The sequence below is a fragment of the Varanus komodoensis genome, unplaced genomic scaffold, assembly GCF_004798865.1.
Source record: "Varanus komodoensis strain SLA01 unplaced genomic scaffold, ASM479886v1 scaffold17, whole genome shotgun sequence".
Classification (NCBI taxonomy): domain Eukaryota; kingdom Metazoa; phylum Chordata; class Lepidosauria; order Squamata; family Varanidae; genus Varanus; species Varanus komodoensis.
In genome coordinates this window covers 12665666-12684396 of record NW_025335505.1, presented here as the reverse complement: position 1 = coordinate 12684396, position 18731 = coordinate 12665666, and the positions used below count along the sequence as shown (strand labels likewise).

The window sequence follows — 18731 nt, the reverse complement described above, 5'->3', positions numbered from 1 at the left end:
TAGTTCCCTACATCTCTCTTACATGTTGGAAATGTTTGCATTATTATGATATACATGTATTTTTACCACATATACTACATGTATCAGTGTTTCTATACTCATACAAATTTTTTACACTCTTACTAAATATTTGTTAATCATATACTGGTGCATATCCATGTGAAAAATCATGATTCATTCCATCTAATATATTTGAAGTATTTTCCTGATTAAAGATTTGACAACAGCAGATTTCCACATGTCTCAGTAATGCTGAAATGCAGGCCTTATACTTTCATGACTTTTACTTTAGAAATTTCTGCATAATCAGTCAGGCAGCTTGGGAAATGACTTCTCAGACACATATCAGCTGTACAGAAATCTATTTAATCCTGATCACATACTATGAAAAGTTACACACTGGTGAGAACAAATTAATATTTCTCTGAAGTATTTTCCATTCCACATACCAACTGCATATTATTAACAGTGAAAATACTGCACTGTAGAATGGAGATAAAAAGCCCAAGCAATGAATGATGTCTAGCATCCTAATGCACAAAGAACTCTCACGTGCATTTACTTAAATTACTTGACAAAGGATTCTTCTCTGCAAGGAGACACCCACTGACATAACTCCAAACAGACAGAAAGCGCTTTATGAATTGATTGCTGTGGATACCAGATCCAATCTCAATTTATTTCAACACGTACAAATTTGTTTACAACTTTATACAGTTCAATATCTCACAACGGGTAATTCCAAATTAAGATTTGCCGCAAGAAGACCACTTCAAAAATTTTGGTTCAACTCCAACAACATTTAGAGCTGATTATCTGTAGCCTCTGACTCTTTAATTACCCAAATTCCTTGCATTTCAAGCTTGGCAACACTTGCAATACCACAAGGTTGGAAATTACATTATGATGGATCATCAACTGCAATACCACAAGGTTGGAAATTACATTATGATAGATCATCAACTGCAATAGCTGCCATGATGTTTTTTAAGCTGATTAAGTGGCAAATGTGTATCTGAAAATACCCTGAGTATTTCAGAAAATTCTTTGTTAAAAATGAGAACCCAAACATCAGAAGAATTCCAATTCCTATTTCATGTGTAAATTCAAACACAAACAGAAATATTCCAGCTGTCACAGACAGACAACCATAACTCATAAGTAAGCTTGCTCAATTTGGTTGTGTTCTGCACATTCTTAAACATAAAAATATAAAACAGCAGTCGTTTTAGATGCTAGATCACTTCAACTCTCTTTCTGGACCTTTTTTTTTTACTGTTGCTTTTCAAATGCAAAGATCATGTATATGCCTGGAGAAAAGACAAAAAACAAACAGATATTAGCATAATCTTAGTTCAGGTATTTTTAACAAAATCAAGTTGGTTCCAGTTCTCATTTCTTTTGTTTAATGTTTTCACAGTTAATATTATTTGACTTACAATTCTACACAGGCATAGGATTGTCTGGATTCCCATTTACTAAGTCTGTAAATCACTCCAACATTTCAGCTGGGGATCTGGGATTATTTCTCTCCCCACACAGCAGATGCAGGAAGGACTGCACTGGCTGCTTTTCTGAAGTCACAAGAGTAGAAAGAGGTCTTGGAAGCAATCTGTGGGGAGGACAGGGAGGAAAGGAGGCAGATATCCTGGCAGCACCTCAGCCTTCCTCCCTTCTCCTCCAAAGCACTCTGCTTCCTTCTACCCTGCCCAGGATATGCATAATCCTCAGTCTGGAGGGTTATCTGATTGGACAGGGTCCTTTAGCTTCTGAAATTCTGAAACAATTTCTAGTAACATGCCTGAAGTTTTCAGAAAATATTTGTATACAATATGACTGTTTCAAAAAAAATGTAAGGCACTATTTTTGAATTGTTTATGTAACCATGTATAAAGAGATTCTATTATATATTCAATGGTTTTTCAGTATTTCAAATGCATGTGCTCCCTTAAGTTGGAGAATGACTTCCATAAATAAAGTGATTTTATGTATCCTATAAGGTTCCATATTAGAAGTGATACAATACTACATGCTAATAGTTGTATCACTGGAATGTGCTAAATGTCATACAGGTCAAGACAGTGAACCAGGGAATATACTGGTACCATGTGATTATGTAATCACTACCAACTATCAAGAGATTATACCACCAAGTCACATTTCCAGTTCACATTCAAGAGAAAAAAATAACCAAAGGCTTTCCATGATTTTCACAATTTATAAACACAGTTAACTGGACAATAGGATCAGTCCTAATGCTTAGCATATAGAACCATTGGAGAACAGAACACATCAGCAAACCAAATGACTTAACTAAATAGGCTCTTTACTGCTAATACTTATTCTGGGATTACCTTTGAACTCATGTCAGCTAATTTTTATTTGTATGGCAAACGGAGCAAATAAAACCTTTGATGTGCCCATCAGTTATGCCAGAAAGAACTACAAACCCTATTTTTATTAAATCACTGGCAGATATTACAGGCCTCCAAATTATTTTACGATGAAACCCATACAGCGAACTGAAATGCATTTTCCAGTACCCAACCTGTCAGGCTAGAACAAGCCATGACTATATATGTCATACCATTACAGCCACCAACAAAAAACTGGAAAATTACTTCAAAGAGGTACAAAATACCAGCCACTAGAACTTAAACAAGAAGATAAGCACAAATAAACTGCAACTTAGGTTTGATTTAGATGTGATTAAGCTTATCGGTATCAGTGCTCCATACAGCTGCGAACCTTCAACAGGCTCAGCCTAGGTGTGCCATAATGTTATTATGCCCAGCAGTCTGTGGCTCGGGTTAATGCAACCTAACCTGCAGGTGCTACATATAGCCTTTGGAAGGAGGTGGAAGGGCAGAAACTTCCCCCATGTCCTCAATATTTTTAAATCAGTTTTCAGTTGGCTTCCACAAGTCTGCCCACAGTCTACTTATGACAAATTTCTAATTTATATAAATGATTAGGAAATCATCACCAGTTGAAATGAATCTGGCCATTCAAGAACCTAAATTGAATGAACTGGAATCCAGAGGAATCTCACTTTTTCGTATTAACTTTGCTCTTAGTGGGTTCCCTTATCAAATGTTCCTGTTGGGAAAAATCCCCATGTCTGAAAACTATGCTAGCCTGATAGCTGATGAAATGGGATAAGGGAAGAGAGAAAAGAACACCTCTAACTTGGTTTTATGGAGCAACTGCTACTTGACCTTACAGACATAAATATGAATAAATTACTCTAGTAACAAACAATGTCATAGTACATACTTGTTGCTTCCCATTCAGATTTACTCAAGGTACCCTGCAAAGAAAATATATATCGAAGTTACATAGAACAAAAATGTGTCTGATTTTGTACAAAGTGACAAACATTTGTCCTCTTGCTTTATTTTAATGCTTCAGTCACCAACGTTTCTGCCCTATGTTTTTAGATTTCAGAAAGCTAAATCATTTACCGCTGCACATCAGCATTCTCCTTGAACAAGTAATATCTGTAAATACCTTGACATTGACTGATCATAAGAAGCTTGGAAGACACATGTAACTTTAATCAGGGGTACAGTATCCACAATTGCAAAGAATTGCAAGTTTGACTATGGATATTTAAGAGATGTCATCTCTCTGGGTGAAGTAATGATAACAAGATTTTTATATTTTAAAAACTTTAAATATATTTTAAAGAAAAAATTTCCTTGAGGTATAGAAATTTTCTTATACACCAAGTACCTACCACACAGTTACTATGCTATCTTTACCCTGTATTTAAACCACTGACGTAATATAAACTTAAATTATTAGTTGTTGATCTTGTTGACTAAACCACCCGGAGAGATTCAGCTATTGGGCCACACAAAAAAGAAAAATACTACTATTAATAAGTACAGCTGAATAGCTAATGTACACACCTGAAGCTGGATTAAACCATTGGGCAAAACACCAGTTTTTTATTTATTACATTTCTAGACTGCTTAATGCCAATTAACAAGATTTAAAACTATGAAACAAAAACAAATTTAACACTAAAAAAATGGAGTATAGACAAGAGACCAGCAGTGCAAAGATCTTAAAACCCACTGATACCATTTTTTAAAAAACCTGAAGTACTAATTCACCTCTTAAAATTGGGGACAAAAAAGGGTTGTTACTTGCTTCCAAAAAACCGCAACAAGGGCATCTGGTAAGGCTCTCTAGGGAGGGCATTCCACAACTGGGGTGCCACTAATGAAAGGGCCCTTTTCTTAGTCGCTATCTGCTTCACCTCATTTGGCTAAGATACCCAGAGATGGCCCATGAAAATGACCTGAAGAGCTAGAGATGTACAGAAACAGTGAGCTAGTTGTCCACTGCAGTTGGCCAATACTACAAGGAGCAATCCTCTCTAGGATGCAACCTGAGACTTTCTGCAAGCATTAAAAAGTGTTATGCTAAATTAGTCAATTATGGCAGCCTTGAAAATACCTGCTTGCTTATATGAAGAGGCAAAGGATTCCAGGAAAGAGGAAACAGGTTTTTGCAAATTAGAGCTGGTAGGCTAATAAACCTGCCTAGGCTAATTTTTTTTAATTTATTTGGAAGGCTGTTATGTACCTTAGGTTACAAATGAAGACAAGTGTCCTTTCAGAAATGTCACCCATAATTTTTCAATTCCAGAGACTAACTACAGAGAGTGAACTATTTTCCCCTTCCTTTTAGTGCCTGGACATTTCAAAGTAGCTTTGAGTCTAATTCCTACACAAGCCAACATCATATTGCAATCTCTGCAGCTGCTCTAATTTACAGCCACACAGAGAAACTAGTAACACATTATAATGGCATAGGAGTACTTTCAAAATTCTGCAGAAACTAGATAAAAGAAAATAAAAGGTGGAGGAAACCTCTTCTGCCATTTCGACATGGACAGAGGTTAAGCATGACTATGTGAAGATCATGCACCTCTGTCCCTATGTGCTACATCATCTAACATATGCCCACCAATAAACTTTCAGAGCATGAGCCAAAGTCACATATGTAGAATACTGAGGTGGAGAAGCGAAATTCTTTGAATTCCCAGAGCCACAAGCTATGATATTTGGCCAATGGGACAGGACACTGATATACCTTCAATGCTGATGCAAGCGTTTACCGAGCCTTTCAAAGATATGACAAAAAACACCAAAACAGAAGGAAATCTGAAAAGAGAATGCATTCTCAAAGGTGCCAGAGAAAAATATTTTGTTAATGGACACAAAGAAACAAAGAGTTCTTTGTCAAGGGCAACCTAGAAACAAGCAAAACAATTTCCAAACATGTTTGCCACTCACAGTATCAGGGCTCTGAGTCTGCATTTAGTCCTTTTTGGAAGATCTAGCTTTACAATCAGAATAGAAACTCATTCAGCACATACTCACAAGAGGTAGCTTTAATTTTCCATTATTCTTAAGTATTTCTACATGTTCATAGTCTTCTTTTTTATCTGAGACTAATCCAGAATTTGAATCAGCAGGATATTTCTGAAAACACAAATGAAACAGAATTACTGGAAATAAAACCATAGGCTGGCAAATTGAAAATAAGAAAAACAAGTGGAAGCCCATATCATTGAACATTCTGACATAAGTGTTTTAAATCATCTACACACGTCAACTTTTCTTGAGCAAGAAACAGCTAGAAACCAGCAGTAAGAAATTAGATTTTTCTTCACAGCCATCATAACTGTCCTGGTAAGAGGCATATGGTATTTCAAATGCTATTCTACCCCCAACAAAATGTATTGTGCTGTTGACTCCTATGCCTTGAAATTCTATTTATCCTCCTTAAAATTTTCAGGCCACCTTTAATGGTAAAATCCCTTTAAGGCTAAGTCCTTGGTATCCCTCCTTTCTTTCAACTCAAAGCTCCCAAGCACTTTCTATTTGGCAACAACCAGACCCCAACCTGCTTAGCTTCACTTCAGACCATGCTCTAGAATCTGCCAGACGTATGCTGTCCCAAATATTTTTAGCTCAGTCTGTCCCACTGATATATAAATCGCATGTTTACATGTATACAGAGTGGTCTCAACAACACTCCTCTGTACTCATTGAGCACTTTTTATAACAGTCATGCCTTAATAGTATTGTTTATTGCTTAAGCAGTAACCCACTTACAAGTCTCAAGCCCAGAAATAGAGTGATTCTAAATTTTTATTCTAATGATAACAAAAGAAATACTCTTCCAAGTGAACATGTCTGTATGAGGTAAGTGCTACAGTGTTTTGTCTGTGCAGTGTGGGTACTGATAACGCACTCAAAGAAACACAGCAAGCCACAAACTATGTAAGTGCAAGACAAGCTGCATTTATAGATAAGAAATACATTTTAGTGATTACTGCTTTTAATCAAAAAGCAGCTGAACAACTGACAAGACTGAAAATTAAAGCAAACAGGTATTTATTTAAGGACTGACCTCCAATGCCCGCATTTGTTGTAAAAGCATTTTGTGTTCTTCATTCTTAATCTTGTCTTCATAAAATTCCAGGAAAGTCTTTTTGTAGATTAGTTTCATGCCATACTTCTTTGCCATTCTACAAGGAATATATTATATTAAAATATTAATGATTAATTAGCACAACATCACATTAATCCCCAAGCACTAGTTCTGTATCACAGTGTCACCTCGTGGTGTGAAAGGAAATTGCAGCTATTCTTCTCTGCCTCATACCACCTCTGAACATATAGCCGCTTTCATAATTATGAAAGCACATTTCTAAAAAGTTCTTCAACAATTAAAATTTCTGTTTTTTCAGTATAATGCAGAGTTTGGTGATGCATCAGAGTACAGCTATGGATATATCTGATTGTTCCTTATAACAGCACATGAAGGACCTGGAAGTCACAGTGCAGTGAAACTGTAAGCAGATGAGGGTGGAAGGAAGGTATCTGGGCCAGCACAGCAGCTTAGCCACACAGTAAAGAAAAATACCTTTGAATCTAAGCAAGACTCACCATGAGGTTTAAATTAGAGATATACAATTTACACAGTGCTGATGTCATGGAGGAAAACTGTTTTAATTGGGGGTGGATAAGAATTGTGGGAGGGGTAGAAATGAATAATAGGCAACTGTTTTTAGCATGCAAACCTACATTCACTTTATTGCTTTTCACATACCCTCCAAATGATTTGGAGTTCAACTCGCCATCTCAGGGAAAGCTGGGTAACAATATGAACACCTTGTCGTAAATATTTTATCCGAAAAGAAAATAGTTCATAATCCAAAACTGTTCCATATTGCTACCTTTTCGGGGGGGGGGGCACCAAAAATGCTATGTTTGGGGGGGATATCCCCTATGCGTTTTCTCTTCTTTCATTTTCTCTTCTTTCAGTCTATATACAGAATGAAATACATTGGCTTTAACATCCGTGCCATATACTTCCCAAATCACAAAGAAAAGGGGAATAAAAGAGAGCCAGAAGAGAAGCACAAGGCGGTATCTAAGTATCATGTATCCAGGCTCTCAAGGACCAAGCTAGATCTACCTCATGGATCTAAGCAGCCAATGGAAGGCATTTCTAGCAACCATTTTAATTAAAAAATAAAATAAAGGTTACAAGTAAGAACTTACTCTACAAGCAATGGGAAGTAGACAAGGAATTCTGGAACATTTACCACTCCATCCAAGTAAAAATCATACTGGCATCCAAACAAAGGATATTCTCCCTTTTTCGTTTGAAACTTTATTTTGTATATTTCATTCCCAAACGAGTCTGTATCTGAAGCTTCAAAGCGCTTTCTAAGGCAGCATTCAAAAAATGACAGAATTGATTAAAAAAAAAACCCGACAGAATGAAGACTATTCAAGTTTATAAGTGTTTTTATGCAACCGATGCACAACAGTATGATCTGAACACTAACCTCAATAAAGAAATCAGGCACATCAGAATAATGATACAATCCTGTCCCAGTACTTTTTAGAGCAATAAATTATCTTTCTCATCAAAAATGTGTTTCTCCAATTATTTCACCATAACCCACTTTTATTCTCACCACAGAAAATAAATGAGCACAAAAATGATTAACCAATCTTAATAGCCCACTCCTATAAATCTGGCTTTTAGTTGCATGTATGCAGTTACTGTCCTTCTACAGTTCTGATCATATTCATATCACGTTCGGCAAAATGAGAGGCTCTGCACTACATTCTCGAACAGCCACATGAATAGTCAGATCATGCCTGGTTACAACCCCACAAGATTCTACACAAGGAGGCCAGGAGAATCAATTCATAAAGCTTGAACAACCTTGGAAAAGCTGCTCTGGCACTGGTGGTAGGACAAAGCCAACCCAACATAAAGACACAAGCAATGGTCATACTTCAAGACAAAATTCTATGCACTGTAAAAGTTAATGCAGACAAATGCTTCTATATATTGCTTTGCGGCATTCAAACAGGAGAATAAGCCTACTCTGTTTTACATTCCCAGAGGTAAAAGTAGACTCTGAAAAATGGTGAAAAGGAAGATATGAGGACTGTACCAGAGAAGGTCTGTAGCCAGATGCCCAGACTCATTGGAAGCAATAGGGCAGTGAAAATTACTGCAGGATATTCAGATCCCAACTGTCTCATTTAATTATAATAACTGAAATAAACATGAATGTTATAAGGTTTAACAATGAAGTGCCTGCTTTCGTGATTGACTGCAGTTATCCACTGGTCAGAACAGCAAAAGCAGGCTCTCTCTTAGTGAATGGAACACTGAATGGAACACTGTTTTTCCTTGTATCTCATTGAGAGAGTGGTAGTTCAAGTGTTGCACTGGGGACCTTACAAATCTGGGTTCTAGTCCCCACTTGGCCATGAAGCTAACTGGGCGACTCTGAGTTGTTATTGCGAGGACAGAAGAGAACTATTCTCACACAGAACTGAGTCCCTACAAGAGGAAAAGAGGCAGAATATAAATTTAATGTTGTTGTTGTTGTTGTTGTTGCAGTAGTAGTAGTAATCATCATCATCCCTATATGTAAGAGAGCTGGGACTTAAAGGAAGAAAAAAGTTGAACATTCAAGCAGGGTGCCTGGAAATTTCCTGGATGGTTAGGAATGTATGCATTTTGTTAGAACTATCCTATCTTTGTTTTCCAGATTGTCAGGTGTCTTCTGCTATATTATTTCGTCACTGACAGAATCTTGTTTTTTACCAGAATTTTGGTCTTACTCTAATACATATTAGTACTAATGTGTACTTGGGCAAATATGTGAATTTGCATTAGTCAATATGCATTAGTAAATTGGCACAAATCCTTTCTAAAGTATTTGATCCACATGTCATGAGTAGAAAAAAACAAAAAATCAGAATGATAGAAATCCAAACTCATTAAAATCTGTTGAAAAGTTCATCCATATGATTGGTGTTCTGGATAATGTTCCTTGCTCATTTCTTAACAACAAAAATACAAGCCAGAAGCTGCAGGCAAGGTAGCTAACAAAACACTATTATCAAATGAATAATGTGGGTTAGTGGTTATTCTCCAATGTTATCACTATTACAGAATGACTCTTCTAATCAGTGCCTGACAAGCCCATGTTTGTAAATATTCTGCTTAAAGATTGTACATATTTACAAGAAGCACCCCAGTTCCCACATAATGCTTTATCCATTCACACTTACACAAGTTCATAGCTATCTGGAGTTGTGCCAATGAAATATCCTCCAGGGCAAAGTTGTTCACAAGCATTTTTAAGCATCATATCAGCTTGCTCATATGTCTCAAATGAATAATGATACACAAATTGACAACTGCAAATGTCAAAGTACATCTTTTCATCCTTGTACCTTTTAGACAGAAGTTCCTTATAAAAATATAAGAGAACATTTACATGAGATATCACAGAACAATGATTTGCAGCAAGATGAGAAGCTCAAACATTTTGATTATCCATCTGCTCTTTCCATTTTCCCACCTGAATATAAGCTATTGTAGCCCTTACACTCTACCATCTCTAAGACCCATTGTTCCATTGAGAAATAAATGCAAGTAAAGGTATATTTGCTTTTAAAAAGACATGTTTTAGAAGCAGCTATTTTCAGACACTACTTTTGTTAATAGCATATAGTATATATAAGTAAAGTTAGTCTTAACTCACTATGAACTTCTGAAAAAGTCATCCCATCTCAGAAGGAATATGTCTTCAAAATAGACATTTTGAAATCTTTACCTTTCTCACACCCATAGATTTAGAAGCCTCTTCCTGACAGATTTAAGCCAGGATCTTTATTTTTTTTTTTTTTATGGATAGCTTCTACAAAAGCATTATCTTTTGAATATCTCACTGGATTATATTTTATACTTAAGGTTCCCCTACACCACCAAATTACGCAACACCACAAAATAAAATGTTTTTAATTAAGCAGCTCCTTAGGGTGGGGAAAAAACACATTTGTAGCATTTTGTTTTATGCATGTTATAAAAATATTGGTATTTCCCAACCAGGACTTCCTCTCACAACAGCACTAGTCAGCATGGCCAATTCACAGGAATGCAGGGAGTGGTAGCCCAGAACATCTGGCAGGACACAGGCCAGAGAAAGTTGTCTTATAACAATTAATGTGCACACACATCACAAGTGATTACCCAAAAAGAAAGAACGCACGCACACATGGTGGGACTATACCTTGGTACTGTCAGCAGCTATAAATTCTACACCAAAAATTTGTTCATTTTGATGGCCACGGTATCTCATTTCTTGGTACCGTTGTTCACACTGTTGTAGGGAAATTTCAGCAATATCTATTTTTTAAAAAAAAATCATAGTAAAAAGACAACTTCAGAAAGCTATAACTGTCATATACCAGCGTGCATAAACTGGAAACATATACTGCAACGTTGCATTATGTCTACTCAGACATAAGCTGCATTAAAATCAATGGGACCTAATCACAGGTAAGTAGATATAAGCCACATGCAGCCTAGCAGCACAATTCTGTGAATAAGCATTTATAAATAAGTGCTTTTATGTTCAGCAGATAACTGTGTACACGGCAGTAGTGTACTGGCATATTTTATCAGGAGCTGCCTCTTTTCAGTATGTAACTCCTTTGCTGAGGAAACTGCATTATTTCCACCACTGAGGAAATGGCATTATTTAATACTGGGCCAAGTTTAAGGTTTTGTTCTTATTGCATAGAACCCTAAAACAACTGGAGACAAGGATACTCCAAAGAGCATCAGACAGTCCTGGTAGTGCCAAATGGACCTATGATACAGCTGGAATCCAACCAGAGCAGGCCTTCAGTGTGATAGCTCCTGTCAGTGAAATTCCTTATTTCTGGAGGTGAGACAGGAACCAACACTGTGTTGTTTTCAGCACCTTGATTAGCCAGCCATGGATTTGACATAATTCTAAAAACTTAATATGGTGCTTTATTCCTTTCATATTTTATCTTTCATTAACCCAGAACCTGTTAGATGTGAAACAGTATATAAACAGTGTGAATAAACATTTGACAACTATTTAGCATACAGTGCTTTGCAAAACTTCTCACATACATCTTTGACTTTTGCAAATGTTGTTGTATTACAACCTAAAATTAAAATGGATTGTTACTTTGTTACTGCTGGGTGTATACAAGTTACTCAACAGGGTGAAGTTGCAAAATATTTCTACTTAGACTCAAAAGTAAACAAAAATAACCTGTCACTTATTGACTGCACAAGCATTCACTCCTTGAGTCAAGTAGAAGTCAGCAGAAGCACCTTTAGCAGCAATTCCAGCTGTGATTACACTTGTGTAAGTCATGCTATATTTTAGTCAACCCTCTATTTGGGGTTTTGCTATTTTTAAAAAAACATCCATTTCAAAAGATGGAAATTAGATCGCTAGCAAAAGTATTAGGAATATTCCCTTCTATTTCACTATAATTTAACCAAAACCATGAAAATTAAATATAAAATCCAGAGCAGTTACCAGTCAGCGATATCACCATGGCATCTAAATAGAAACTATTACACCAGAAACCGTCCCATCTCCCACATAAAATTCATTTGTTGTCTTACCTGTGCACACAAGCTTACTGATTCTGCCTTTTCTCCATTTCAGTAAGTCTCCACCTTTGCCACATCCCAAGTCTAAAACATTAATGTTTTGCTTTCTCTGCCGTACCTTGCAAAGGAATTCACCTGGAAAAGATAAGAAACACCATGCTTAGATATAGGCACCATCTTGGTAATTCTTAGCATTTTACACAGGTAATTTAAATATCAAAATATTGTACTCCATTTAAAAAGAGAAGAGACTTTTACTTGCATTTAACCAGTAAAAGACTTTCAAAGTTACATTTTATGCTTTCCCACTCAGATGATCTGAGCAATACTAAAATTCCAATCCTGTGGTTGCCTACCTGTTTAATAGGACTTTTTGCTAGATACATGCATAAAGAATTTCAGCAAAGTCAAATATGGTAAACAACATGAGACATTTTCTAGCACATATGTTAAATGTTGGGCAATTTACTTATTACTACTATATGCCCAGTGTTCTCATTATTATTATTATTTTTATTTGAATAAGCAAGTATCTTTTCCATCTTAGGAAGAAAAGATTATAAACCATAATGGTATTAGCATTCATAGCTTTAATCACCCATTTTCCAACCATTATGCTAGAACCCTGACAAGATATATTCTTTGAATTAATCTTATTAACAGTAACTGCAATGTACTGAGCCAAAATGTGAATTATAGTCACTTGACTTTAGTTATTAAATATTTAGGTTCAGGAATCCAGTATGAGATCTGCCCACCCCAGAAAACTGCATCAATTGACACACTTTTACTTTCATACAAAGCTATGAACATCTGAATATATGAGCACATCCTAAACTTTAAAATAAATAGTCATACCAATGAGCACACTTTTGATCCAGTTGTTAAAATTTCGGAGATGGAAAATGCGACTCAGACTACGTTGTTTCAATCCAACTTCTTCAAGCTTATTATAATGTGCTGCTACAGCTTCAGTATGCTACTCAGAAGTATCAAATGAAAGAGTAATAATGAAATATTAGGCTTCATATACAGTCAGTTCATACAGGATATATCATCTGGGAATCCAAAAGATTAGCAAGGAATTACTTCACTATCCTCACACCTCTAACTTCTCATTCCGCAATTGCGGCAGCATCTGCACAGTAAAGAATCATACTATGGCAGATGAATGTCGAGCAGCATCTTGAATGTCTTTAGCATGAGAGAGCCCACCACCTCCCTAGGTAATTGGTTCTATTGTCGCACTGCTCTAATAGTCAGGAAGTTTTTCCTGATGTTCAATCAGAATTTGGCTTGCCATAACTTGAGTCCTGCGATGATTGAGAAGAGATCCTGGCCCTCCTCCATGTGACAACTTTTCACATACTGAATGCTATCTCCTCTCGATTGTCTCTTCTCAAGGTTAAACATGTCCAGTTCTTTCCATCTTTCTTATGGAGTGTTGTTTCCAGTATTTTAATAATCTGTTGCCCTCCTCTGAACCTTTTCCAGTTTGTCTGCATCTTTCTTAAACTGTACTGCCCAAAACTGGATACCTTTTCAAGATGAGGCCTAACCTATGCTTAATAAAAGGAAACCAGTACTTTATGTTATTATGAAGTGATACTTCTATTAAGGCAGCCTTAACTGGTAATTTTGTTTTGCAGCTACTGATCACATTGTTGACTCATATACAGTTTCGGATCTTCAATTTCAAGATCCATCTTTCTTGTGATATTTTTAAGCCATCTTGTAATGATGCATTTGGTTTCTTCTTCCTTGCTGTAGAATTTGGCATTGTCTATTGAATTTCATTCTGTTGTTTTCAGCCCAATACCCTAACCTATCAGGATCACTTTCAATTTTGTTTCTGTCTTGTCAGGTATTAGTTGCCCCACCCAATTTATGTAAATTTGAAATTTAAAAATGACTGTTGGCTTACAGAGTATCTGACCATGATATCAAAATTTTCAGCAACACCTCCTGGTCAGTGAAGAATCTTACTTGGTATGACCATAGGGAAGAGTCCAGAATTCTCAAGTAATGCTAATCCATGGTTTAGTGCTATACACATAAGAAAAAAATCCACCCAAAGTCCTGGGTTGTTTTGCTGGCTTGTTTAACAAACTAGATTATTCTAAAACACATTCCAGGACCACATGTAAAAACAAATCAGGAATTTGTTGAAGTGAAATGACATTCTGGCTTGTACAGAAAGATAGGAGAAAGAATGGGGAGCACACAGACTCTTTTCTGTTACATTATATTATGGTTTGGCATTATGTGTGAATGTAATTAGTTCAGACAGTGGTAACAAGTATAAAAATAACATGCTATGTGCTATTTTTCCTACTTTATAAGTAGGAGGCAAGACCTCATAAACATAACCACATGCTTCCTTTAGTACTTCATGCATATTTCTCAAGAGTTTCAAAATATAGTATAGGTACTATATACTTAGCAAAGGTAAAGGTAAAGGTTTCCCCTTGATGTTACGTCCAGTCATGCCTGACTCTAGGGGGCGGTGCTCATCTCAGTTTCCTAGCCGAGGGAGCCAGCATTTGTCCGCGGACAGTCTCCGTGGTCATGTAGCTGGCATGACTAAACACCGAGGTGCACGGAACACTGTTACCTGCCCACCGAAGTGGTACCTTTTTATCTACTTGCATTTGCCTGCTTTCGGACTGCAAGGTTGGCAGGAGCTGGGACGGAGAAACAGGAACTCACCCTGTTGTGCAGATTCAAACCGGCGGCCTTTCGATCTACCAGCCCAGCAGCAGAGCAGTTTAAACCGCTGTGCCACCTGCAGTCCCATATACTTAGTAGAGCTCAATAAATAAAGAGTTTGAAAAATAGAGCTCAATAATCAAATCCAAGCTGTTGCTGAAATACTCACTGCTGTCTTTTCAGAATCAGCTTTTCTCCTTTTCTGTTGTTAAGATCAGTGATCTCTCCTTTTTCAGTTGTATCATAATATTCTTTATTTGCTTTATCAACTAGAATAGGCTTTATCTCAGAGTCTGGAAAAGGTCCTCTGTTTGCTTCCTCAACCAAATTCTTTCCATCCTCTAGAATCCTAGCCTGGAAAGTGTCAGGTAAGGATGTAAAAAAATCCAAATAACCATGGTTCAGCCAAGAAGCTAGATTAATTCACTGTGTCTCAGTCCACAACTCATGTTACAAGGTTCTGTAAAACCTTTGTACAATTTGTACTGCACTGAACAGTTTCCTCCTCCCCATTTCATTTGACAAAGTTCCCGTGTGATTAACTTAGCATTTGATCCAAGTTGGTCATTCCATGAATAGAAACATCAGCGTACAACCCCAAGTTCTCCCATGGAAAGGGGAGGAGGGGGGTTGGAAGACAATGTTTGGTAATTCTACTGTTACCCAATATCATTTTATTGGTCAAATCAATTTTTCAGGAGACAAAGGGGACTGCAGGGAGAAGGAAGGATTGCAAGAGTTGTCTCCCTGCCCCTTTCTTATAGCACAAGCTCAAGTCTAAGTGCTACTGTAGATCCAATTCATTGTCATGTTTTTTTTAAACTAATATATTATTTTAAAGACCAGGTGCTGGGTTTCATTTTTTTCAGCTACAAAGCTATTTATGAAAGAAACAAAAGCAAGAAGAGACTGACAGGAAGCCAAAAGCCCACTGAAATAAAAATACTTCAGAATGTGACAAAAGAGGAAATATGGACCTCCTGGAACAGGAAGTTCCACATCATGGATTCTAAAGCCAACGAAGTCCAATTCTCCTTGTTCCAACTAACTACTTCTCTAATAGGCAGCTACTTGTCTACCTAAGGGTAAGCATACTAATTAGTTGACCAGTCAAATATTGCTTGCTGACTGCATGTTATTTGATTGTCGTCAAATGAAGCTGATGATGCTTGGAAAACTGGTTTTTAAAACTGATTAGCTTTTCAGATACAGTTTAACTTTCACTTTATTTTTTTTTCTTTCATTTTTACCACTGAGGGCCTATCCTGGTGCTTCAGGATAAAAGCCAAAGGGAGGAACCAATGCCCTAAAGAACCATTCATTAACTTTACATAATATTGCCGTAAGTTATAATGCATTACATACCTTAAAAAGTTAATGTTCACAACATTGCAGTTCTACCTAGCGTAAGTATCATGCATGCTGCTTAGCCTTGTTCAAATAATGCTTATGTTTTAATATTGTGAGATTATTAATGTTTGATTGGTCAATTGGTCAAAAATGTTTTCACTGGTCCAATATTTAATCCCAAAGATGCCTCTTTAATTTATAGGCATATACCTGGCAGTCATATAATCAAGCAGAGCAAAGCATCATACAATCCATATGCACTCGTGTATCTACCTGCAGGATTATATATTCAAAGTAAAATTACCAAGTAAGTGTAATGGTGATAATTCATGCTATAAGTTACATTTCAGCAAGCAAAGGAAAAAGAATCTAAAGAAATATGAATCCTTCAAGAATCCAAACCATCCTTTGATAATTTTTTAAATATATTACTGTATGGAAGTATTTACAAGGCACACACCATTCCTAACTACAATGTTAACATTGATTATATAAACAAAATCTCATAGTCACCATTTTCTTCTCTGGAATTCCAGTTTCAGGCTCACAAATCTTCCTTTTTCTTCTGTTATCATGAGCAGTCCCAACTCCCATTTGACCTTCATCACAATATGTTTTACCTGAAGCTTTATCATCATTTCCAGTGACAGAGGAATCAGCTTTTAAGTGTTCAGAAGTTGTAATATCAGCTTCTTCATCTTTTCTTTTTATCTTTCCACTCTCCAGTATCTCTGCCATGTTAGCTAGTGATCTTCTTTTCTTAAACAACTACAAACAGAAATGCTCCGTTACTGTTTTTCCCCAAAGGAAGACTTCAGGCAAAAACCTCAATTGTACTAAATACTATATTAACATTATAAAGTTGGTGTTGACATTGAACCAGTTAACACATAAAGACAAAACATTACAGATTAACCCAAAATTTGCTAGCATTGCATGCTACCACAATGTTAAATATGCAACCACTGATCATCCCAATCATAAGTTGTTCCATGATGTGCAAGCCTTGGCACTATAGTTTAATAATGGATTAAACAACCCACAGTTAACCTACAATTAATTGCTACATTAACTCTGGGCTGTTTAACTCACCATTATTCCAATGTCCAGAATCACACATCATGAAGCAATCTCCAACTGGACAGATCAGAGATTGTGTATTCAAAATGGTAATGGCACACACCATGGCAAATAAATTAATTAACCAATGATCTGCTGCCATTACATACAAATAAGGCCACTGTCTCACTTGTATGTTCATGCTATATTTGAGGCTGGTTTTTTTCAATCTATGAATTGGATCATAGTCAACCTAACTTGATTTTGAGGCAGTATGAAAAATTGCCATGGTGTTTCATAAGAACCCACCCTTTGCAATTGGAACTAGCAGTTGTGACAGCACCACCAGAAACTCCTTTCCAGAGTAATTCAGTGCAGCTTCTTTTTGCAATCTACTAACTACTCCATTCTGAAAATGCACTCCTAACTGTACTGGTGAATAACTGTATTTATTTATTTTATTTATTTATAGCATTTTTATGCCGCCCCCATTGCAGAAAGCCTTGGAGCGGCTTACAAAAAAAGATAAACAACGTATTAATAAGACCCAAGCAGCCACCTTTAAATACCAACTTTTATCTCAAAGCTTATCAAGACATTATTTTAAATATTACCCTACCTATTCAAAGAGACCCAAGGCAACATATTTAAAAATCAATATGAGCATATTAAAATAATTAATGATAAATCCTAGTTAAAAACAAAAAAAAATTTCAACAGTATTAAGAATCTTCACAGTTCTTGTACTCCTGCAAAGCTTGTTCTGAAAGCCCCATGTATGCAGCCACCTCCATCTTGTTCCTCAATGATCCCATTTTAACTACTATCGTAGCAGATCTCATCCGCTGAATTAGGAGTCAAGAACATGAAGCGAAGCATTAACTAATCCTATGCATACTTACTTAGAAAACTGGCTATGCCCAAGGAGAGTTACACCCTGCGAATAGCGCTGAGGACTCTCCGAGCTTCTTAGCCAAACAGGATGAACATCCACTAATCGCTCTGACTCGAGGCCTGCTAACGAGCACCTTCAGAAGCTGTTCCTGCCCGCTGGAAAACCGCAGCTCCCTTCCTTCCTCACCCGCTACTTCAGCATCGTGAGAAGAGCCGGGCTCTCGGCTGCTTTCCCTTCCCAGCCTTCTGCCCCTGCGTTGGCCCCACCGTATGTCCGCCCCCCGCCCCCGCCGTGCGCATTCAACAACGCGCTCCAGTGCCTCTCAGGCACTACCTCAGACGGGAGCCAAGGCAAGTGGCTCGCTGTTATCGCAGCGGCCACAATTCCGCCTCTCCGCGTAAAAACCGCTCCTTTTCAAGGCCTCGGCGGGGCCGGGGGTGGCGGAGATGCTGCTTGGAAAGCCCGGAGAGCCGATATGCAGGCCCAACCCCGCGCCGAGAGACGCGCGCCCAGTCCGCCCAGCGATGCTGCCCCTAACCTGGCAGCGCTACGCCCTTGGCGATCCAGGCAGAGTCCACCTCCACAGCCGCCGGAGTTCAGTTTTCACCGCCCCGCGCTCAGGAAGTGGGCGCCTCAAAGCAGCGTTTTGCCTCCAGGTCACCACCGCCACTTCCTCTTCCTCTGAAAGGTCAAACGAAGCAGGCGGGCGGAG

General features: G+C 37.4%; 1 protein-coding gene across 4 annotated transcripts; it reads right to left on the bottom strand.

Annotated features, from left to right (window-relative positions):
• Positions 1 to 347: 347 nt before the first annotated feature.
• RNMT (RNA guanine-7 methyltransferase) lies at positions 348 to 18727 on the bottom strand. 4 transcript variants are annotated; one of them, XM_044426361.1, is made up of 11 exons: positions 18558 to 18727; positions 16579 to 16833; positions 12865 to 12985; positions 12019 to 12141; positions 10637 to 10752; positions 9798 to 9814; positions 7590 to 7757; positions 6433 to 6550; positions 5397 to 5498; positions 3277 to 3310; positions 348 to 1310 (listed from the first exon to the last, which is right to left on the bottom strand). In XM_044426361.1, the coding sequence occupies exons 2-11, from the start codon at positions 16801 to 16803 to the stop codon at positions 1273 to 1275; spliced, it is 1062 nt and encodes a 353-aa protein (XP_044282296.1). In that variant the 5' UTR covers positions 16804 to 16833; positions 18558 to 18727; the 3' UTR covers positions 348 to 1272. The 4 variants fall into 4 exon arrangements, with proteins under 4 accessions (XP_044282296.1, XP_044282294.1, XP_044282295.1 ...); XM_044426359.1 differs by having other exon boundaries at positions 9633 to 9814; positions 18558 to 18725; XM_044426360.1 differs by lacking the exon at positions 18558 to 18727 and adding an exon at positions 18027 to 18551 and having other exon boundaries at positions 9633 to 9814.
• Positions 18728 to 18731: the final 4 nt, after the last annotated feature.